The 22848-nt window shown below is 56.5% G+C and overlaps 9 protein-coding genes across 9 annotated transcripts; 3 read left to right on the top strand and 6 right to left on the bottom strand.

Moving 5' to 3' along the window:
• Positions 1-201: 201 nt before the first annotated feature.
• On the bottom strand, positions 202-2378 carry PG997_007281 (Acyl-coenzyme A oxidase; the record flags this gene model as incomplete). The annotated part of the gene is made up of 2 exons (XM_066811596.1): positions 202-1857; positions 1926-2378. The coding sequence occupies 2 exons, from the start codon at positions 2376-2378 to the stop codon at positions 202-204; spliced, it is 2109 nt and encodes a 702-aa protein (XP_066666938.1).
• A 572-nt stretch (positions 2379-2950) lies between these two features.
• Positions 2951-4501, bottom strand: PG997_007280 (FAD-dependent monooxygenase paxM; the record flags this gene model as incomplete). Its single annotated transcript, XM_066811595.1, has 4 exons — positions 2951-3671; positions 3742-3799; positions 3880-4121; positions 4203-4501. 4 exons carry the CDS (start codon positions 4499-4501, stop codon positions 2951-2953), a joined length of 1320 nt encoding a protein of 439 aa, XP_066666937.1.
• Positions 4502-8037: 3536 nt separating this feature from the next.
• On the bottom strand, positions 8038-9558 carry PG997_007279 (uncharacterized protein; the record flags this gene model as incomplete). Its single annotated transcript, XM_066811594.1, has 2 exons — positions 8038-8570; positions 8643-9558. 2 exons carry the CDS (start codon positions 9556-9558, stop codon positions 8038-8040), a joined length of 1449 nt encoding a protein of 482 aa, XP_066666936.1.
• Positions 9559-11178: 1620 nt separating this feature from the next.
• On the bottom strand, positions 11179-13380 carry PG997_007278 (uncharacterized protein; the record flags this gene model as incomplete). Its single annotated transcript, XM_066811593.1, has 1 exon — positions 11179-13380. One exon carries the CDS (start codon positions 13378-13380, stop codon positions 11179-11181), a length of 2202 nt encoding a protein of 733 aa, XP_066666935.1.
• Positions 13381-13856: 476 nt separating this feature from the next.
• On the top strand, positions 13857-14372 carry PG997_007277 (uncharacterized protein; the record flags this gene model as incomplete). Its single annotated transcript, XM_066811592.1, has 1 exon — positions 13857-14372. One exon carries the CDS (start codon positions 13857-13859, stop codon positions 14370-14372), a length of 516 nt encoding a protein of 171 aa, XP_066666934.1.
• A 777-nt stretch (positions 14373-15149) lies between these two features.
• Positions 15150-16781, top strand: PG997_007276 (cytochrome P450; the record flags this gene model as incomplete). Its single annotated transcript, XM_066811591.1, is given in 3 exon segments — positions 15150-15778; positions 15904-16359; positions 16379-16781. 3 exon segments carry the CDS (start codon positions 15150-15152, stop codon positions 16779-16781), a joined length of 1488 nt encoding a protein of 495 aa, XP_066666933.1.
• A 502-nt stretch (positions 16782-17283) lies between these two features.
• Positions 17284-17608, bottom strand: PG997_007275 (uncharacterized protein; the record flags this gene model as incomplete). The annotated part of the gene is made up of 2 exons (XM_066811590.1): positions 17284-17550; positions 17603-17608. 2 exons carry the CDS (start codon positions 17606-17608, stop codon positions 17284-17286), a joined length of 273 nt encoding a protein of 90 aa, XP_066666932.1.
• Positions 17609-18339: 731 nt separating this feature from the next.
• On the bottom strand, positions 18340-19173 carry PG997_007274 (HAD-superfamily hydrolase subfamily IIB; the record flags this gene model as incomplete). Its single annotated transcript, XM_066811589.1, has 1 exon — positions 18340-19173. One exon carries the CDS (start codon positions 19171-19173, stop codon positions 18340-18342), a length of 834 nt encoding a protein of 277 aa, XP_066666931.1.
• A 1760-nt stretch (positions 19174-20933) lies between these two features.
• On the top strand, positions 20934-22567 carry PG997_007273 (uncharacterized protein; the record flags this gene model as incomplete). Its single annotated transcript, XM_066811588.1, has 2 exons — positions 20934-21469; positions 21532-22567. 2 exons carry the CDS (start codon positions 20934-20936, stop codon positions 22565-22567), a joined length of 1572 nt encoding a protein of 523 aa, XP_066666930.1.
• Positions 22568-22848: the final 281 nt, after the last annotated feature.

Below are 22848 nucleotides of genomic sequence, written 5' to 3'. Positions count from 1 at the left end.
GTAGTCTCGTACCGCTTCATAGTCTACCACGAAGCAACATGAACATCATGATGGCGAAGAAGAGCTCTATTAGTCTCTATCTCTAATGTCATAGTTGCCCATGACACGCATCCCTGGATGCCCATCTACACTCTACTTCTAATTCCACGCGACAGACCCAAACCCTCAGTCGAAATCTAACATGTCAAACAGACAACCCCTTCAAAGCTTACTCGAAATCCCCGCCTCGCCCCGGAACAGCACCTTGCTATTCGGGTTCGAATCAAACACCACATCATTAAGCGGATTCAGCTCGCTCGCGCGATGAAACATATCCTCGTACACGCGCCCATCGTACCGCCCGAGACTCGAGTCGAGCTGCCAGTCCGGAAACTTCCACACATCCACCAGCCGCACCGCGTGCGGCCGAATCTCCGCCAACAGCGCCATGACCGCGCGGCGCGCGAGCGAAATCTGCCGAGCCGTCGTCGCCGCGGCCGCGAAGAACTCGTCCGCCTCGCGCTCGACGAGCGTGTGCAGCGCGAACAGCCGGAACAGCTTGTGCAGGACCGCGACGCCCTGCCGGTCGAGCGAGTTCTCGAGCGCCTGGGCCTGCTCCTGGTCGAAGAGGGCGTCGTAGAAGGATTTCACGACCATGTACTGCGCGTGCGCGGTGCTCAGCCGGTAAAAGTCGACGAGCAGCGAGTTCCACGACTGCTTCTCCACGTCGCGCCGCTGGAGGGCCTCGAAGGTCATGTGGGCCACGCGCCAGGCATACGCGGCCACGAGATCCGAGTCCGAGGCCAGGATGTCGTAGGCGGCGCCCGTGGTGTCGCGGCGGGCGAGGTACGTCTTGAGGATGCGCGTCGTGTCGTTCTCGCCGGCCTTGCCCGAGATGACGGCGCGGGCGGACTTGAGGAGGTACCGGCACACCTGCTGCGTCAGCATGTAGTTGTCGCCCTCCCAGGTTAAGGTCGGCAGGTAGTCGGCGTAGTAGGAGCCGATGCCCGAGAAGGAGCTGTAGCCGTGGCCGCCGCAGGCGCGGCGGCAGGTCTCGAGGCCCTCGCCGGCGACGGTGCTGCCGTACGCCTTGAGGGCGCATGATGTGGCGTGCAGATCAGCCAGAAGATCTGTGCCAGGGTTGAGCTCCTCAGGGCCCGGGCGGCGACGGGCGTCCAATCGGCCGTCAGAAGCAGCCGACATACGCTTCTGGTTCTCCTGGTACAGGCGGATCATGCTCTGGCCCGTGAAATGCAGGGCGTAAGTGGCGGCCAGCAGCGGCAGCAGGCGGTACTGCACCATGGTGTAGTTGAGCACCTGGTTCTCGCCGACAGCGTCCTTGGCAGCGTCGAGGTCCTGGAACTGGCGACGGACAGCGCAGTAGCGCGTCGCGATGGTGACGCCGCGCGCCAGCGTCGAGCCGGACTGCAGTACGATGTTGCTGCGGACCCACGTGAGGGTGCCGTAGATGAGCGACGGGTTGGCGGGCCGCTGGTACTTGCCCGTCTCCGGGTCGACGCGGGAGAAGCGCGCCAGCATGTTGATGTGGGGGATCTTGAGCTGGTTCAAGAGCAAAAAGCCGTTGTCCATGGTGTTGAAGCCGAACTTGGGGCCGATGTCGCCGACGTGGACGTCGGGCAGCACCTCGTGCGTCTTCATGTCGCGGATCTGCACGAGGAAGGGGTGGGGGCCGTAGTGCTTGCCGCCGATGATGAGCTGGGCCATGACGACGGCGTGGTTGGCCGTCTTGCCGAGGGTGCCGATCCACCACTTGGAGGCCGTGAGGGTGGGCGAGTGGAGGATGAAGGTCTTGTCCCCCTGGTTCCAGGTGGCCGTCGTCTCCAGGCCGCGGACGTTGGAGCCGTGTCCTAACTCGGTCTGATTGAATTGGTCAGGGTAAGTAAAAAGGCCAATCGACTATGAGATGGCTAGGCTGCAGCACGTACCTGGGCGTAGCAGCCAATGATCTCGTAGTTCTCGGCCTTCTTGAGGAACAGCCTCTGCTGCACGGGCGTGCCCTGCTCGCGCAGCGTGATGAGGAACATGGTATCGTGCAGCCGATACGGCGTGACCTCGGTCAGCAGCTCATTCGCGCAGGCGTGGTCCTCCGGAGACCACTTGTGCTGGATGGCGAGCTGCGTGAGGCGCTTGGCCTTGCCGAGCGAGGCCTTGATGCGGGCGTCGCGGCCCTGGAAGTAGTTCTGGGACTTGTCGAAGACGGGGTCGGCGGCGAGCACCTTGAGGATGCGCTCGCGCTGGTCCAGGGCCTCCTTGGTGAACATGTACTCGGCCAGCTGGTCGACGTCGATGTTGCTGGCGGCGCGCTCCTTGGCGAGCAGGTCGCCCCCGTGGGGAGAGGCGGGGGCCAGCTTCTTGACCCATTGCGGATTGGGCGGCATGTTGCGGAGAGTGATGGTGTTGTGGCTGCCTGTTTAGATGCAGTAGGTAGATAAGGCTCAATTGATAAGACAGTGTAGAAAGAGAAGGGTTTAGATATTGTACATGAACGATCGCTGGATGCGACAATTGATTGATGGATGGGTGCTCGCTTTCCAGTCAATACATAGCAAACAAAACAACACAGCCGAATGATTGACGACGCTATTTCGGCTCCAGGATGGGATGGATTTGAGCCAGCCGAGGCCTTCTTCGGTAGTGTCCCATGTGTCCCAATGTTCTGGCAAGTCCATCTTTTCGCCCCACCGGCAGGCTGGGAGTAAACTGGGCGACTGACTTAAAGTCGGCAACTCTCAGCTGAGCGCGACTCATGATCGTGACGCTCCGTCATTTCCACTTGTCTCAGACCGCGCTTATGTATGATTCATCAAGCCGATCCAACAAGTGCCGATCCACTTCTTCCTTCCCGCGCTCTCCCCCAGAAAAACCAATCCACTTGGCCAATTATCACATGTGAACTGTTAGAAAAAGGAGTACAAATCATACAATCGCGGTCGAATTTGATGGACTGGTTTCACTGCTCCTTCTTGCCTTCCACGGCGTCGGGATGGGGCAGCCAGTCGAAAACGGGCGCGCTGCCGTTAAAGTCCGAAAACACGCGGACTTTAAACCCAACCGGCAGCAGGCCGTACACCCACCGGACCACCCACGCCCACCAGCTGTGCATCGTCTCGAACCGCGTCGCGTAGTAGGACGCGTTCATCGCGTACGCCGCGCGGGGCCGCTGCTGCCGCTCGTACGCCTTCATCACCCTGGCCAGTTCCTCCGACGTCGGCTGCCGCGGCTGCGCCGCCTTGCTCGTCCGCCGCAGCAGCGGCACCAGCTCGTTCATCAGGTAGCACACGCCGTCGACGGCCGCGTTGCCGCCGAGGCCCAGCGTCGCCGTCGTCTTGTGCACGGCGTCGCCGACGAGCGCGACGCGGCCGCCGGGGCTGCTCCAGGGGAGGTCCACCACGCCCTCCTCCAGGGGTACCATGATGGTCGCGGTGCGGCTGCGGTACAGGTCGCCGAACGTGGACTCGGCGCAGCAGTGCACGTCGGCGCACTCCGAGATGGCCTCCTCGATGTCGCTGTCCGAGTAGGTCCGCTTCCCCGACTCGGGCAGCGGCTTCTTCTCCAGCGGCACGTACATGGCCCAGAAGATCTTGTCCGGGATCGAGGCGCAGGCCAGGCCGCCGACGCCCGGGTGGATCGTGTGGTTCGTGGAGCCTTCCGCCATGAGGAGCTTCTCCTTGCTGCGCAGTGTGTCAGCTATTTGGGGCCCGTGGTAGCCAGCTATTGGCACTTCACATGCTGTTGACTTACTTATCTACGTGGTGATTGAACGATGTCCCGATCAAAACCCGGAAAGTCGTCTCGAATTCTGCTCATAGCCATGTTAGCATTCCCATTTTCGCCCTCATCCCAAGCGGGAAGCAGCAAGAGCCAAATCATCAAACGCACGTTTGGTGGTATCGACGGTCGGGTGCAACATCCCGCGGATGGCGCTGTGGATGCCGTCCGCGCCGACGAGCAGGCTGCCCTGGATGCGGTTGCCCTTGTCCGTCGTCACGGTCACGCCGTGCGGCCCCTCCTCGTAGCCGACGATGCCCTCGCGCGAACGCAGCTTGGACTGGTCCGTGATGCCGTCGCGCAAGGCGCGGAGGTACCGGCTGCGCTCAATCATGATCAAAGGCCGCTTTCCCCTGTAGTAGGTGCCAACCATTCTCTCGTTAGCATTCACTCTCGTTCATCCTTCGAGTGCCCATTTTTATGACATGACCTACTTCTCGCCAATAAGATGGCCCTCGTTCGTCCGGCTCACCAGGCCGCCGCGGCCGTCGAAGTGCTCCCGGATGTTGAAGGGGATGGCGGGCGGCAGGTAGTTCTTGGACACGCCCAGCTGGTCGTGGACGACGGTGGTGCAGGGCAGGATCAGCAGCGCGAACCCGAGCTCGGGCGCGATGTCGCGCTTCTCCAGCAGCACGTAGTCGACGCCGGCCTTCTCCAGGGCGTTTGCCAGGGTCAGGCCCGCGACGCTGCCGCCCGCGATGATGACCTTGAAGTCCGACAAGGGCTCCGACATGGTGAGCATTGTTGGTGAGGTTGTTGAGCGTGGGGATTTCGATATGCTGTCCCTTATTCACACGCTGGTTATGGCCCGATCCGATTGCGACTGAAGAAGTGGACTGTCGCCAAAAGCAGTGGGCAGATGTTCGTCTTTTTGATCTTTTTACGTTACCATTTTTTCCCACAGGGAAAACATACGATGGAGCCATGGGGAGCCCCTTTGCAGAGCGTCGTCTCCATTCCCAAGGGTCTGGATCGACCTGAGCCTAATCTCCAGCAAATCAGCCCATCGATCTGCATGAAATAACGGGTTTCATGGGCAGTGTTCGGTGTTCTGATTTCCCTCTAAAAATTGCGATGTGACGCGAGCGGAATTCCTGCGCTTTTCTGCACCAAAGCAGCCCACAGCGGGCCGTGCAGGTGGTTGAGGCTTCTTTTCCAAGGGTCAATCGGCCCAGAACCCCCCAGTTAGTGCCGGGCGCAGTTCCCAGAACCTGGGTTGTCTCCCGTTACAGGCCCGTCTTTCAGCCGCAGAAACGTGGCACTGGAGCTCAATGATTAAAGTGTTCGATTAAGAACACGGGGGTTTGGGACTGGTGCTGATGAAGATTTGTAAGTCTCGACCGTTACTCTGTCCCTCGTGGTCCTCGTCATTCGTATCTGAGCAAATTGTCCCAAGATGGCAAGTCGGCAGTGACGAGGGCGAATCAGAGCGCAGATTTTACAGGCGCTGGGGTTCTTTGCGAAGCCCCAGCGAAATGGTTGACCCCGCTGCAGAACAGCTGCATTGCTCGCTAGGAGTTAACACGTCTGAGGTGCATCGCTTCGCTGGCAGTCCAGCATTAATCCAAGGCAGACCCAGTTGGCACCAATGGACCGCATATGTTTCATGGTTATAGAAAGATGCTAGAACTAGTAGAATGGATAATAATGAGTAACAGAATAGGAAACGCAACTACACATAACAAATCGAGCGTTATTTACTTCTTATCCCCGATGGGACATTAAACACTCCATTGAACCCACTGCAATTGAGCACCCCACTAACTGCCGGCTGCTCCAAACGGCACTAGAAATGGCATTTGGGGCGAAGCATCACCAAAATCCCATGTCTTCCAACCCGAGGACCCGGGTTTGGTAGAAGCGCGACATTAAAACTGAAAGGGATCCTTCGTTAATCTTCAATGTACTTTGTTTGGCTGCGTCCCGGATATTCATTGCAAATGATGTGTCGTGATGAATAAGTACTTGCTCCTGCGAAGTCCAGTCTGCCTGAATGGGCAGTCGCCAGCTTGCATCTCAAGATCAGCCAGTACAGCTGAAGATGTGTTTTTTTCCTGCGGAGACAGAATTCGCATTCCTCTCCCGACATGTCCAGACAGATCAGGTACACATACGAAGCAACCCATCTTTTGTTGACGATGCTGGCGTTCAAGTACTAGGTCATGATGGTCGGGCAGGTCGAGGCCGCCACTGTGCAATACTGGTGTCTGGACTGCCCGTCTTTCACTTCCACTGACGGCATGGGCAACAGCCGAGTCTTGGGACATGGAAGTACGCAGCCATGAAGTCAGTTGCACGACAGCGGACTTCACAGCACCGTAGCGATGAGCGCATGCTTTGCCCGCATGTGGAACCTTGGAACTTTAGAACCTCCAGAGACGCCTGTGTGCTTTTCAAGACGGCATCTAAAGCCGTAGGTTACAGGAGATTTCACGTAATTCATAGACGCGGTCTGGCAGCATATCTCTGTTGTAGCAAATGAAGAAGATTTGATTCATAACCCGTGATACATATTGACCAACTCCTCCCTTGCCATCCACACCCAGCCGATGCCTCCCTATCCTTTGCCCATCGCACCAAGCTTCACAGCGCCCGCGGACTCCAACTCGTCGCTCTTCCGTCGGCTGTTGCCTCGATTGATGCAAGTGACATACCGATGCCCTTCACGTTTCCGTCACTACTCACCAAACGGCGTGTCAATCATGTCATCCGATGAGGTTCTCTGCTAGAGGGTGCGTGGCTGACCTTCTACCTTCCAGCCCCACGATGAACGTCTTTGGTATTACTTGGGTCATGTCTCGTGCGGGTTCGCGAATCGTAATCCTCGAGAGTCCGTACGTCGATGTCGTCTCCTAGGCGAACCAATACCTTTGTGTGCTCGTCTTCGGCGCGGCTCGTTCTTCCTTCATTCGCTCAGCCCCCTCCCCCTTTTCCCTGGCGAGATAACGGTAGGTACTTGATCGTTGCGGTTGTATGGCTTGCAAGGCGGTCGGCGCGGAGCTCCAGCGGGGAGTGATGCGATGTCCGTTCCATTGTCAAATATGCCGAGTACTGACTTATATCGCTTGTCGACTGTTCCCAGTCTCCTCCATTCGGTGTACTGGTGCCCGGACCTGAGATGCCAACTGATATCGCGCGGAAATTTGCGAACTACGTGTCGATCGTGTCACGATTACTCGATGTCCATGCTTGCCGATTCGGTTCCCAAGTCACTCGGTGGCGGTGCTGTCATCAGCTGAGGTTATGCAGACAGCTCAAGGTCATTGCATCCCGGAAGACGACAATGGCAAAGGCCGGAGCTAGTGCCTCAAATCCAGAGCGATAACCGGCTTCCTAAGAATAGGGGTCCAACTCCAGGGAACGTGTGCTGATACCTACCGATACAGAAAACATGATGGTCCAGGGTTCAATCGAAACGAAGGAAGAGGATACGGCGGGGCTCCATGGGGAATGCCGGGGGGTTGCGGAAGCACTCTGACGTCCGTACGAATCTGCCGGTGGTGGTGTTCACAGGGGGCAAGGGTCCGATTGAAATGTCCACTCGTTCACGTCCGTCAACCAATCAACACCATGTACAAAAAGACCAAAGAACCTTGGATTGGGAATTATCCATTGACCAGGATACGAATGCAATTGGCATGCCAAATGCCGAGGGTTTCAACAATGTGTACAAGAGAGCGCCGTGATGTGTAGTAAGATGCAGTTCGAGTGACGAGACTCGGCAAAAAGAGACTGATGCCTCCAACTACTAATAGCCAATTATCCCCCGCTTTTTCTCCGGACATGGTGGTGGTACGACCCGGGCTCTGAGCAGTTGCAAGTCACGAGAGGTCATGCGAGCAGACCACACCCAGGCCACGCCTCGCGTCACTCAATTACCTGGTGACCAAAACTGCTCCATTTTGAATGCCGAGATCTTCCGTATCTATCCCGAGTTATCCTAGTTGCCAGCATGTGAGGCATAATAGATGCCCATGCAAGCCTACTCGTAGATCCTCACCTTGCATCCATTTCGGAAATACTGATACGAGAGCCACCACTGATTGCTGCCTCGCATTAGACAGAGTGCTGGACGAAGCATCCGTGAAGCAGGGGAGCAATTACGCGGCGGTTGCGCCAGGGGATGGGAAACTGGAGCCGAGCCCGGGGATCAGCGCGGGAATCCGGAGTTCGGTATTCCAGGATACCAGAATCAAGTCAAGCATGCTTCTTACCGCCGTTCGTCGTGGGACTGGGCTCGATGTAACAGTAGTGCACATGCATGTATAACTAATCGTTATCATTATCATCTAAGGAGCTACGGATTCGTCCTTTCAAATCCGCCAAAAAGCCCCGGGCTGTGTCGTCGACGTAGTCGGCCATGTACCTCTCCATGTGCTGCCCTATGTTGTTCCGGACCCAGCCCTCCATGTAATCCTGCACCGTGCTCTGCCAGTCGTCCAGCTCCTGGCGCATCTCGGGCAGCTGCTCCTGGACCGTGTTGCTCATCTCCTGCGCCAGCTCATCGACGTCGGCACCCATGGTCTCGAGGGTTTCGGCCATGGCTTCTTGCTGGCTCTCGAGACCGGCATGGCCCTCCTCTAAATCCCCGTTCTGGCGGCGAAGCAGGCCCATCTCAGCACGCAGCTGTTTCATTCCGGTTTCCAGAGCCTCGATCCGACGCCGGTAATGGTCGTGGTCGGTTGGCTTTGAGCCAAACCCATGTTCGGACAATTCCCGTGGCCCTCTTCTCTTCATGGGGCGTCGGTTATACTGCGGAGTATTCTCACCGTCACTGCTCCAGCAACGTTTGCTGCCAAGTTCTAGGAAAGCCCCCGAGTTAGTGGTAAAACTTGGCAAATGTAGAGGTGATTGAAAATGAGGAGGCTACTAACCCTTGACGTCACGCGGTGTCTTTTGAGGCCTTGACTCTTGTTCGGCTCGTCGGTATCCCGGTGGCGTCGCGACGGCAACTGTGGCAGCATCTGTCTCAGATGCCGTGGATTGTTGAGACGATGGCAGCGGCGAACTGCTTTGTCTTTTGGTGTTGTCTTGGTTGTACTGCGGCGGTACGTCGTCGTAGCTAGGAGGGGCAATAGCAGCAGCGGTGGTGACTACGATGGCGTCGGCCGGGAGGGAACTGGATCGGCCGTCGTCTTCCTCTTCTTCTTTTTGGTCTTGATCGTGGCCTTGGATCCTGAATAGGGTACCCCCGTTGCCATTGTACAGGTTGCGCAGATCCGTCAGAGCCGTCGATTGTTGGTAGGCCTGGTAGAAGACGCGCCATGTCTTATTCGGGAGGGCTTCTCGTGGTATGTAAAGAGAACAAGCCGGGGCGGTGGCCAGCGACGTGATGGACGCGAAGGTGCGGCGCGCGTCGGCGTCATATTGGTCGAGGGCGAAGCCGGCCGGTGTGATGAGGTCGCCGTGGCCGCGAAGATGGAACTGGAGTCGCGTAAAGGATTTGCGACCTCCGAGGTGAGCGCGGACGGCGTCGTAGCAGGACGGGTGGGTAGCGACATTTTTACTGTCGCAGTTGGTCCGGGCAAGCGACGAGACGACGCCGGAGGTGAACTGCAGGTAGAGGATCGTTTCGGGGGTGAGAGTCAATCGCAATCGGAACACGAGGGCCGCGGGTGGCAGGCATTCGACGTGGAACTGGACCGAGCATCCGAGCTCGAGGGTGTTTTTGGTGGCGATGGCTGTGCCGTGCACATCTTCGCAGACAGCAACTACTAGGTGTGTGAAGCGTGTCGTCGTCACCTGGGACCCCAAGTCATGGTCTGGGCGATTGTTGGCGTTGGCCGGCATTGTCGCCTCTTGTATCCGCTTGACGTTTCGCCCGGGCTAGTAATCAGTCATTTCCAAAGGGTAATACATACGGGCGAAAATGATGATTCGACGCAATGCCGATGCCGTTCTACCTCGTTCCGTCTCTATTATCGGTGCGAAGGTGCTGGATTGCAAGCTGCCAGGGGTAGTAGCTTGACTGGGGACGTGGGTGACTATTCTGTCTGTGACTGACGAGGGCGAACCCTCCAGCGACTTCGAGACGAGTTCCAGCGTGATCCCAGTCCTACGCCGGCAACATTACAAAACACCTTCGCTGATACAGAGAAGGAGACGGGGCAGAAGCAACAGGAGCATTTGCGAAAGGCGAAAAACCGGAGGGTGGGAGATCGTGGATGGATGGCGGAAAGATGAAAGAGGAAAGATGAAAGCTGAAATGTAGTAAAGTGTAGTTGGAAAATGAATGTGGAGAAGATGGAATTGAAAGGATGGAAGTGAGAGAGAAGAAAAGGCTTAAGTAAGACGGGTAGGAAAGCCAAAGGCTCCATAATTCAGAGCCTTAAATCTGGGGTGTGGCAGTGCAACAATCAGCCATTGTGGGGGTGGTTTGGCGCCAGTCACACTTGGGTGGTTGGTGACCGGTCACATCTACGCTCACAATCAATTACAAATTGCGGGCTCATCACTATGAATTATGTAGGCTGTTTCTCCCTCTCACTGGTCACTGTTAAGCCGCTACGGAACCGGTCCTCCGTAAGTCCGTCCCGAATAGTGCTGTGACCTGTGACTGCCTGTCCGTCTGTCTGTCTTGAAGCCCAGTGGATCGGAGGCCGGCGCCATGGAAGCGATGCTGCGAGGTGGGCATGGGAATTGTTGGATTGAGATGATTCTGTTCAATGGATCTAGGGCAGTAGGGGACCAGCCAGTGAATAAGTCCGACCTTAGCACTGCTAACCGCTGAGGTCGCTTTGGTGGACCTTGTCGGCGCTGGACGTAATGTCTTTCTGCACGGGATCTGCTGGATGCGGAAAATCGACGGTTCCAAAGGCCTTCACTCAGCGCTTTTTTATGGCCTCGAAGTAGGTAACTATTATCAATTTGTCGTAGCACGCATTAGTGGAAACGTCGATGCTGCGTCAACAACACTCCTGGGAAGTTACCTGGGAACTCTCCAGCCCCTGATTCAACCAGAGAGGGGGCATCTTGTATTCGAATCTGTCATGCAGGGCTGGATCAAGATTTACACTTGATACAAGCGAGAGTCGAAATAGGCTTGCAGTATGTAAGGGGAGCCGCTGACTTTCACGCATGGTTTGTGGCTGCTTGAGTCGAAGCTAGAACATGGGTCTTATGCCATGCCGAAGATACCTAATTTTCATGATTCAGTGAAGTTCTCGTGATCCCAGACACATATATAGTTGGCTGGGCGTTCCAGGCGAAGATACTTTCTTCTCGAAACCCAAGTGAGATACTCACGGGTTGTATCTATGAGAAAGACAGACGATGACCTATCACATCCAAACCAAGTGTGATTAGGGCGAGCCTCAATTGCGTTGAAGCGAATTGCATTCAATTTCTCAATGTCCTATTCATGTCCCATTGCTTTCCCAGCACCCATCATACACCCTACTTTCTCCCACTCTATTTCATCAACGTAAACACCTTCGATTCCGATGCCCGCTTCGGCACCTCCTTCCGCTTAATCTCCATCCGCGGTGCAGCCTTTCCCTCGCTGGCCTTTCCCTCAATCTCCTTCTCCATCGCGTCGGCCTCAGCCTCGGGCGACTTTCCTCCCTCCTCCTTCTCCATCTCCTCCTCGTTCTTCTTCTTCTTCTCCTGTTCCCGACGGAAGGTCCTCATCTGCTGCTCAACCACTTGGGCATCTATGCCCTCAATGCCGACCTTCTGCAGAATGGAGCCGATGAGGAAGCGGTACTGAGTATGGCCGTCGACCAGATCCGAGACGTCGACGTTCTCGACGCCCTCAACATCGCGGACCGTCTGGAGGCCTGCTACACCATACTGCAAGCTGCTGGTGCGGTACAGGTAGCCGAGGAGGTAGTCCTTGGTGGAGTAGACGTTGACGATGCGGCCGGGAACCACGGAGCGGATGCGTCGCCAAGACACCGTGTCTGACGGGACGGGCGCGCCAATGAGACAGACCGACTCCACGAGACCAAACGCGCTGCGATTAGCCAGCTCATTCAAGCACGCGTAGATGACCCTGGAGCCCATCGAGTACCCGACGAGCGTAACCGGTCTCTCACCCTGTACCTTGTGAATCAAGGCATCCGCCAAGACCGCCCCGGCCTTGTCACTGCGCGATTTGGCCACGCTGAATGGGTTATCGATGACTCTGGAGGCCTTGGCCAGACCGTACGGCAGGGTGAGGGCAGAAGCGAGGGCGGCGAAGATGGTGCGGCTGATGATCTCCTTCTTGGCCCAACCCCAGGCATAGCTGGCCACGTAGCTCGTCAGCGCATTGCCAAGGTTCATCATTGTTTCCAGCTCATATCGTAGTGCGAAAGCCTCGGTTCTGCTGGCAAGGAAGACTTTCCACGGGTCCACCACCTCGGATTCCAACAGCAACCAGCCGGAAATGCCGATAGCGACGCGCAGATGGCGAGTATCACTATCCTTGCCCTTGCCGCCAGGATGAACTGGCAGAAACGCGAAGTCTTCGACCTGTTTGGCGTACTCGTCGACCATCTGGCCCGTCATCTTTCCACCGTAAGCGCCGAACAGGACACCCACGAGCGGAGCGGACCCCGCCAGTGCGCCCAGGTAGCCAGCTGTCGCGGTGGCACCAAGGCCCAAACCTCCCATGACGGTACCCACACCAGCAGCTAAGAAAGGCGCCGCAAGCCCTCCAGTCACGCCGATGAGGACAGCGCCGGCCGCGGCTCCAAGACCGACCTTCCACTTACGCGACTTCGAGTTTTTGTCGACCCGCGCTTCTTTCTGCTCGTCGGCGTCCATGTGCTTGGCGGCTTCGAGTAGACCTTTGGCGACCGATCCTTCGTCCTCGGCCAGGATCCGCGGCGGGACAGCCAAAGCACTTGCGAGCCGCAGCATCAGGACGCGCGACTCGGACTGGTAGGTTTCAAGGCCGAGGACGAGTAGGAGTAGGGAATGGAGCACCAGGACGCGGTGCGCATCGTCGAAGTCGCGCAACGGCGTCGCCGGAGGAGGGTACATCTTCTGCAACTGAGCCAAGCCACCGTCGTCATCATGCAGGGCGGCGGCGGCGCTTCCCGAGGGGTTGGTGGATTGCGGTTGTCCATCCTCGCGGCGGCGTAGCTCCTCGTTCTTGGCTTTCTTGATGTCAGGGTCCTCATCATCAGACGTTTGGTTGACGATCTCGCCGACGCGCTCGAGAACGCTGTCGCGCCATTGGTCGAAATGCGCCATCGACGACTTCTTCAATGCGACGAAATCATCCTTGGCCAGAGCTTTGGTGAGCTGCTCGCGTCGCTTCTGCGCTTGCTTCCGGGATTTTTCTTCGGCACTGTCCTCTTTTCCGGCAGCGGCTCCCTCTTCGGCAGGTTTCTGCTCGGCGGGCTGATCGGCGGCCTTCTCGTCGCTGACATTGAGCTCGTTCTGGGATTGAGCGGACATCTCCAGTTTGGTCGGGTCCGCTTCGGCCACATCGCCCGCTTCGAAGTTGTTGACGAGCTGCTGGCGCATGGCCTCCACGCACTCGACCACGAGAAGCAGCAGGCTCGCCCGGTCCTCGCGCGTGGAGAGGATGGTGGTCAGCGACTGCTCTTCCTTGGCCTTCTCTTCATGGTGGTCCTGGCCATCGTGCAGACCACCGGCGAACTTTTTGATTCCGGACAACATATTTGATTGCTTCTGTATCTGAAATCACAGCCGGCAAGATTAATCAGAGAAAAAGTTGAAAAGACATCGCACTCGCACACAAGACATCCCACGTAATCAATCAGTGACGGGAGAGCTAACGCGGGTGGCTGTGTGGGGCTACGTCATCGACTTATCGATAAGGTACGTCCCTTCCTATGTACCATGTACGGTTCAACCCCTTTTCACCCCTTTGATTGATCCTTCCACAAGCGAATGCGAATTCCGAGATAAGAGCGTCATATCTTGGCAACGGCTTCGAAAGCCAACATTCAAAAGGCGATGGCGTCACATGTAAAGGAGATCGTGTCACCCAAACCGCAATGATTGTTGAGATACGTTCTAGCACAAATCTAGCGACATTCCTGGAATTACGGAAGCTGTGCCTGACTTATGAAGGCTAATCTCGCACAGACTATGACACGGGCCCGCTCGTCAGGGACGATCCGGATGCGCGGATGCGGTTCGCAGTCCAGCACCGCCCTGGTCTGTCCAGGCCCTGCCGGCCTGTGCCGCCAACCGCGGCAATATCAGCTCCTTTTCCGTCGACGCTCAGCTCATGGCGCGGCGCGAAGAAGCGCGGTACGAACCCGTCATACTCCGAGTACCAGTCCGGGCACCATGTCAGGATCCCGCGCGTGCGCCGGCTAAGCCAAGCGACCAGCCAAACTCCATCGTCTTATGGGATGGTTCTCAAACGATCAACTTCAGCCCATAGGGAGCTCATGTCCAACCCCTTTAGCAAGTCCTTGACCTGCTTGATGATGAATGCCTTCTGGCCATCATCTAGCTGCGGACGTACCAGCACCGACAAGGCCTGCGGCGAGAGCATCGTCTTCCGCACGAAGGTGACTAGCACCGGCACACTGTCATCATTCCTACTACCGGCTCCTGCCCCGCCAAGAGGCATCCCCCCGAACCCAACGATCTCCCACCTGGTGGTTACCCATCTCAACCAGCCTGCCCCTCTCTAATCATAGACCCGTCCTGGTTCTCCCGCTACGAAATGGCTGATGCCGCTCGTGGATGATGTCTTGTTGGCATCGCTGCACCACGTCGTATTCTCGTTGAACTGATAGCCCTCGGTGGCATTGTCGACAATGGAATAGGTTATGGCTATGGAATGTTTATGATCCTGCCACATGCTGCTCGTGCTAGCAATCATGTTCCAGCCTGGGCCGTTGATGCCCCCGAGGACGGAGTGGGGTGTTTGCAGATACTGAGATTCATCGCCTGAGGTGACTGAAGACCCAAGAAGGACAGGGGCATGAGGTTGGAATGGGGGCAAGGGCGAATCCATCCCGCATCAAGGGCAGCAGTCTTTTGAGTGTTGGCTTCTGGACTTCGAAAAGTTGGTCAAATAGAAAGAAGAGCTGGTGAAACAGCAAAAGGATAGAGGACGATCGACTCCGATTGGCAAAGCGGCCGGGATGGTGTTATTCTCCACCAGAAACCGGCCCCCTGCTCCAACAGCAGTTGTGACAACCGGCTTGCCGGGTATCTGTTCACACGCAAACCTGCCACTAGCTTCTTCAGCTCCCAACAAGGGATGCAAGGGATAAAATCATGCTACAATGTCACATTTGGGGAAGATTGATCGAACCAACCCAACAGCACAGGCATCGGCAGCCAGTGGCGGACTTTGGACCCCCGCACCAAAGGGCATCAACTTAAGTTTTGTTCGTTGCGCATTTGTTGACAAACTCTTCGCATGAGATCATCACAGTATACACTTATTCTGAATTCTCAAAATGGCCACTGGTTTTACGTTCGTTCTTGGTTTCTTGGGCGCGGCCTATGTATTCTTCACCATACTACTGCGGCTCACCCAGCATCCCAAGGAGCCGCCGGCGATCGCCAAGACGATCCCATTCATAAGCCCGCTGTTTGGCTTCGTTCACGGCATGCAGAGCTTCCTAGTGAGCCTGAGGGACCGATATAACCTGCCGATATACACCTTGCGCATGCCCGGCCAGCGCGTTTACGTGGTCAACTCCCTCTCCCTCATCCCGCAGGTCCAGAAACAGATCAAGACGATCGCTTTCGCGCCCATCGAGGCCCAAGCCGCCGACGCGGTCATGGGTGTAGGCCCCGCGGGAAACGCCGTCATTGGATCGGAACGCATGTTCGAAAACGACTCCTATCTTTCCACCTTCGTGCCGTCGACCCAGCCAGCCCTTTCTCCCGGCCCGGGACTCGATGCCCTCAGCGGTGCAGCAATCCGGTACATTTCCAATGCGATGGAAATGGTCGCCGAGGGCGGACCAACAACCATCGAGCTGTTTGCCTGGGTCCGCCATGAGTTTTTCACGGCCACTGCCGAAGCTATCTATGGGCCAAAGAACCCGTTTCGCGATACCAAGCTCGAGCAGGCGTGGTAGTAGGTTAAATCCCCCAGGGAAAGCCGCTTAACACTGCTATTTAGGACAAAGCTGATACCGAAACAACTACAATTAGCGATTTCGAGCCATCTATCATAGTACATATGCTCAAAGCGTGACCGAGCCTATTGGCCCGTAAAGGACTCCATGCTCGCGAACAGCTCCTCATCCCGGCTTTCGAGCAGTACTTTGCCGAAAACGGGCATCTCCAAGGCTCCGTCCTCGTCCAGTGCAGATACAAGCACAACACAAGCCACGGTCTGCGCGGCCGAGACCTCGCGGCGACCGAAATCGGGCAGATGGTAGCTTCCCTCGCCAACAGTATCCCAGCCGTGTTCTGGCTGGTCTACCACATCTTTTCCGACCCGGCTGTGTTGAGTGAGTGTAGAGAAGAAGCCGAACAGCTAGTGCAAGCCGATGGCGATGTTGACTTGGCCAAGGTCAAATCGGCATGCCCTGTTCTGCTCTCCACCTGGCAGGAGACGCTCCGCTACATGCACATTGGCATTTCTGCCCGCGTGGTCATGGAAGACGTCATTCTCGACAACCAGTATCTCCTGAAGAAGGGCGCCACCGTGATGTACGTGGCCCCGGTGCAGCATACCGACCCCACGCTCTGGGGGGCCGACGGTGGGAATCTTCAACCATCGAAGGTTCCTCCGGACCCCTGGCACCAAACGTGCCCACAACCCTGCCGCATTTCGAGCATTCGGTGGTGGATCTGTGCTTTGCCCTGGGCGCCACTTTGTCACCACCGAGGCCATGTCGTTCGCGACGCTGATGTTGCTCCGGTTCAACATGAAGCCTGCTGCAAGAGGCGGCAAGTGGGTTAACCCACGCAAGTCTGTTCCCATGACTACATCGGTGCCGACCCCCAAAGACGCGGTACAAGTTCGCATCACTCCGAGGGACAACAAAGAATACCATGTGCACTTTTCCGCCTCTAAGAAGGGTTTCGATCTGGTGGCAGAGGATATCACTGCAGGAAACCCTGCACTGTGACGATAATTCAGGAGACATGCAATTGGTGGAACACTCCCGTTGGATGATCTGTAATAAGTACATGCACATTATACATCCAACCAACTTAAAAAAACATACCATCCAGATATACACGGAGAGAAAAGAGATACCGACATAATCGATAAATTACACGTCTATGTTAGAAGAAACAAACAGGAACATTGGTAACATGCAACTTTAAGATCCAAACAGGATCCTTTACCATAGATAATATTTGCATCCCCGGGCCCACGAGGTCGTTCGTCCCTCCGCAACGGAGCTGTGCTATCCATACAGGTTTAACCCGGCCTGTAGTCCATCTCATTTCGATTCTGCACCGAAAGGCTGGCATGGCCGAGTCTGGAAAAGTTCCACGGGTGTGGTTTTGCAAGTCCTCCTGGGGCCGGTCTTCTCGTCTCGCGAACCTCAATAACCCATTTCATGGCCAACAGCGACATGATGACGGTATCAATGCTGACAAGCCTGAAGGTCGTTCTGGGGGCTACTCCTTGGCACATCCCCGCGTGCAAACCGGATCCTTGATGCATTTGCACGCCCCGCACGAGCCCGCCAGGTTGATGGTCAGCGCGCCCGTGGTCGGGTTGCAGGAGGCGCCCGAGTTTTCGGCGGAGCACATGTTGGTCACCGAGTTGGAGCCGCAGTCGAGGTAATAGGTGCTGCTGGTGGCCTGCGCGGCGTTCTGCTCCGGCTCGGGGGCGGGCGATGCGGCGACGAGAAGAGGAAGCGCCAACGCGGCAACAAGGGTGAACTGGAGAGTGTCAGTCGCAGAAGGCACCGGTCCAGAGATCGAGTCAACTTACTTGCATCTTGAATCTTAAATACGTGGATCTCGATATATAAAGCGATGGCGAATCGAGAAAGTTGATGATCTGTTCAGCCCAACTTCGGTGTAGTATAGAGGGTGGAGGGGTAAAGATATAGAGTGACAATGGCGAGTGCTACTTTATTGACTTTTACCATATGAGTGCATGCGGTAATGGAATGATGCTTTCTGTCTGCAGGGTCCCTAGTGATATGAGTTTACGCAGGGGGTGGGTGAGATTAATTGACTGGAGCACTTCCTCGTGGCCACAGACCCTGGGAGAAGTGACATGTTAATTGACTTCAATATTGCGAGGAAATGCAAGGGGCGGCCCGTCAGATTGGACTTTGCTGCTGTACTGGCGTGACTGTCAAAGGGGCCCATCTGAGACAGCATCGAACCTTGAACCATCCATATATTGGACGGTGGTGTTGATCCCACACGCATTCTGAGTCCATGTCTCATTTCCCAGCGTACCTAGGTATGGTGCTGTTTGTTCTAGATTGTTTCGAAACAGCTGAGGGGACCAAATTAGCAACACCCCCAAACATGATGATGACTAGATTGCTTCAAATTGGCCGCATCCAGCAGCGTAGTTCTCTCTGTTTGCACCTCGAAGCAAACCCACTGGGATTCTAGCCAATGGCGAGAGATTGCATAGTACGACATGTGCTTAATCAATCTGCAGACATTGCGGCCCCAGATTGGCGAAAGTCAATGTCGACCGTTCGCACCTCAAGACAGACACGCAGTAATCGCCCGAATCGTCGCGATCGCCTCGCCCAGGTTGTCCACAAACGTCTGGTGCTGCCCGCTCAGCGCCGTGCACTGGTTCCGGTACGGCTGGTCGTCCCAGCTGCGCCCGACCCACATCATCTGCTCGCGCGGGACGCCCGTGATCTTCTCGAGTTTGTGGTAGCACGCGAAGCGCTGCGGCGTCTCGTCCCGCACCACGTCGATGGTGTCGCCTGCTCCAACGACGCGCACCTCGAAGTCGGGCCGCACGCCGTCCCGGTACCAGCTCTCGAGCAGCAGGCCCTTCTGGTGCAGGCGCCGCCGCATGTCCCTCTCGACGAGGAGGCGCCGCGAGGAGGTGTTGGAGGCGTCCGGGTCGTCCCATGTGTCCTTGGCTGCCTTATCGGCTGAACGGCCTAGGATGTGCAGCTTGATATGGGATCCGCGGTACTCGACTCGCTCGCCCTTCACTTCGGCTGGCGCAAGACCCTTGGCGGCCAGCGCCGCGTCCAGCGTCGAAACTATCGCGTTGACCTCCTCCTTACTCCAGAGGTTCCAGAGGTCCTGGCATGCGAAGATCCCATCTTTGGAGGGCCGGTGCCCGAATATTCGTGTGCCTCCGGCCGGCAGAATCCAGAGCTTGGCGAGGTCCGGGATGTCGGAAGCCAGCTGGGCGGCGACGCGCCCTTGGACCTCGCTCCAGTCGTCTTGGCAAATCAGGGCCACGTGAGCTACCTGAAGTAGGAAGTTGATGGCGGACACCGCCTCGAGCGGTAGAGGCTTCCCGGACGCAGCCAGAGTCTTGTCGAGGTCGAAGGCGACGAGGGAAATCATTTTGGGCGATATATAAACAAAAGAGAAAGGGTGATCACCTTACGAAACAAAGGCATTTGAATTATGGCAATGAGTGACGTATCCCAGAAAATCATATGCCTTCTAGGCAACCACATATCGTGTGATGGATCCATTACAACCAATATTGCCATATGATACCGCCCTCCTCATATGGGTATTCTCTCCATCAGGGCCCCATATGAACCGTATGGCCGGTGATGCAATAATGGGAAGAGGCCCGGGGTCGATCATAATAACATCGTCACAGAAACGGAGTAAAGGCCAATTTTCACCTACAAGTAACCAAAGTGTCAGGATGCAGCTATCTACTTAATGTTGGCATTGCATAGATACAACGCTATTATCTTGCCGAGAATGTCAATCACCGTAGCTCATGACAAACACACAAAGATGGCATCGATGGCTGTAAGTGCCCCATTCAGATCCTTGACGTGAATCGTACGCTCCACCCCCACCCCCACCCCAAAGCCGAGATGATCGTTGCCGCCCAGGGAAACGGCACCATGAACGACAAAGTCTTGTCAAGTGGGATTGTGTTTATCTCCTGTAGCTTTTGGAGTATGTAGCGCTCGCCCCACTAGGTTTGGGGGACATGCCACGCAGTTGCAGCCGCATACCATTCGTGATGCAGCCACGCTTGGATCGTCCGGGTACCACGCCTCCTTATATGCGTCGCCGAAAGGCTTCCAGCACAGGGCGGGCCAATGGCTGATGGCATAGATTTAACGATAGTAGCAACCATCGCCGCGATGAATACTGACCCCCGTATTCTTTCGATAGTCGTGAACCTTCCACAGCTCGAGTGCTACGGGAGCGTGACTAGCGGTCTACTTACGGCCATAACCTTTTGTGGGGGTTCGGGGTTTTGCGGGGTAAGGCTTCTCCCGAGATTCGGACCCCTGTCCGCGCCAAGGAGGCTGATCCCTACCCCTGACTGGCCGATTTCTTTCTTTTTTCTAGAAGAAAGCATGTCAGATGCGTCCATTGCGCCTTCATCGCGTTACTATCTAGGACTCGAAGTGCTGCATCTGACTCACCATTCTTGAGTTGATGGCAACTAGTTGACACTCGTTGTGCTCCGAACGGGTATGTTCAAACCGGATGCCAGCCACTGGACGCTGTGACACCGTCCATCCATCCCAACCATGACTCTGCCATCCCATGTCGGCCCTGTCATGTAACTTCGCGCCAGCGACGGCCCGCTATTGTCCGGGCCAATCCAGATTGCAGCCCCGACAGGTGACCTGTTGCGAAACTCAAAAACCAAGATTTGCAGTCTAGACCCCCGGCCCCAAGTGGGTTGCATAGCCGTAGCGACATCCTGCACGGCCGTCCGAACGTGGGGGAGGTATATAGGCACGGCATTCGTCATCGTTGTGTCCCCCCTTACCCCATACCCCCCACCATTTCTATATTCCCCCGTCGTCGCCGTCCTTCTCCCACTCCGCATCTTTAAGGGGGCCCTTCTTTTCGTTACTTTGCTGCTATCCTAGAAACTTCCCCAAAACGAACACTAGATGACCGGAATGTTTGGTAGACTAGGAGAGGGGATAGGGGCCTCTGGACAACGGCTGAGACAGGTCGTCTCCTCCAACTCCCGAAATGCGCTCATTGCAAAACCTCACGGTGATAGGGCCTTAGCTATCATTAGGGATGGGGGGCGGGTGACACTGACAGAAGAAGACGTAAGTACACTCTGGACTGTGGAACAAACCACCGCGAACTGTCTACAGTTGCTAATGACCACATCTATACCAAAGAACAAACGCATCCGGCGCCAGACCGACAAGGTCATCCTCGTCATCCTGACCTGGGTCTACTTCCTCCAGATCCTCGACAAGTCGGTCCTGGGCTACGCCGCCACCTTCGGCCTGCGCGAGTCGACGCACCTGGTCGGCGACCAATACTCCCTCGTGAGCTCCGTCCTGCCCATCGCGCAGCTGGTCTCACAGCCCTTCATGTCGTGGCTCATCGTCCGGGTGCCGCACCGCGTCCTCATGCCGACCCTCATCTTCGGCTGGGGCCTCGCCCAGACCACCATGTCGGCCTGTCGCGACTTTGGCCACCTCATGGCCACCCGCTTCTTCTTGGGCCTGTTCGAGGCTGGTTGTTTGCCGCTATTTGGGGTCATCACGTCGCAGTGGTATCGCCGCGCGGAGCAGCCTATCCGTATCGCGACGTGGTACGGTACCAACGGCCTATCGACCATGGCAGCATCGGGTCTGTCGTATGGCCTGGGAAAGATCCAGTCTGACCGGCTCGAATCGTGGCAAATGTGAGCATTCCTATCAACCTTACCAATGCTTTCCCCTTGCTCATACGGCGACTTGATAACAGCATCTTCCTCTTCGTCGGCCTGCTCACCGTCGTAACCGCCCCCTTCGTCGCCTGGAAGCTCGACGCCGACATCCCGTCCGCCCGCTTCCTCACCGAGGCGGACAAGCCGAAAGCCCTCGAGCGCCTGCGCGCGAACCAGACGGGCACCGGCTCGAGCGAATTCAAGTGGGCACACGTCGGCGAGATGCTGCTCGAGCCCAAGACGTACCTGTGGTTCGGCATGTCGCTGCTGCTCAACGCCGCCGCCAGCGTCACCAACACGTTCGGGCCCATTATTCTGAATGGGTTGGGTTATGACAAGTATAAGACGTCGTTGCTGAATATCCCGTTTGGTGCGATTCAGTGGATCATCATCATGGTTTCGTCGTACGCGGCGCAGCGGTTCCGCGTCAAGTCCGTTGTGTTGGTGCTGCTGACGCTCCTCCCCATCGCCGGGACCGTCATGCTCTACGTGCTGCCCCGTACCGCTGAGCAGCAGACACCCTTGCTCGTGGGATACTATCTCCTAGCCATCATGTACGGCGTGAACCCCATCATCGTGACCTGGATCGTCGGCAACACCGCCGGCACCACCAAGAAGTCCGCCGTCATGGCCATCTACAACGCCGGGTCCTCCGCGGGCCAGATCATCGGCCCCCTCCTCTTCAACGCCAAGGACGCGCCCGCCTACCTGCCCGGCCTCCGCGCCGTGCTCGGCATCTTCATCGCCCTCGCCGCCTGCGCCGTCCTGCAGGCCGCCAACCTGTTCTGCCTCAACCGGCTCCAGTCGGTGCGGCGCGTGCGCAACGGCAAGCCCGCCCACATCAAGGACACCAGCATGGAGGACCGGTACGAAGCGGTCGAGGACGACGACGGCGCGTCTAGGGCTGGTGGCGTTGGGGGAGGCGTTGTTGATGCTGATGCGGGGAAGCCGGGGGATGCGGCGGAGGCTTTAGAGGTTGGTGGTGGTGCGCACACGCGTATTGGCGACAATGCGTTTTTGGATTTGACGGATCGGCAGAATGACGAGTTTGTAAGTGTCCCTTGCTATGATTGATGCACCCAACTCCGACTAATGTTTTGCCCAGGTGTACATTTATTGAGAGACAGATTTCGACGTGGGGCTATATTGTGTAGGCCATTTTATGCTGTTTTATAATGTTTCCCCTATTAGACATGATGTTTATCCTATTACATGACATGCCTGCTTGAACAAATAGGACGGTTGATTATTTACAGAAAGTATCTTTATACCAAAAGCAGCGTTGTCGCCATCAAGGAAATACACGCTGGTTAGGTAGAATACTGGGCTTAACATCCTCCACACCAGCTGTATAT

This window comes from Apiospora hydei (genome assembly GCF_038363865.1).
Source record: "Apiospora hydei strain CBS 114990 chromosome Unknown utg000006l_segment0_segment0, whole genome shotgun sequence".
NCBI lineage: Eukaryota > Fungi > Ascomycota > Sordariomycetes > Amphisphaeriales > Apiosporaceae > Apiospora > Apiospora hydei.
Note: the sequence above shows the minus strand (reverse complement) of the source record. Positions and strands in the feature narration are given on the sequence as shown.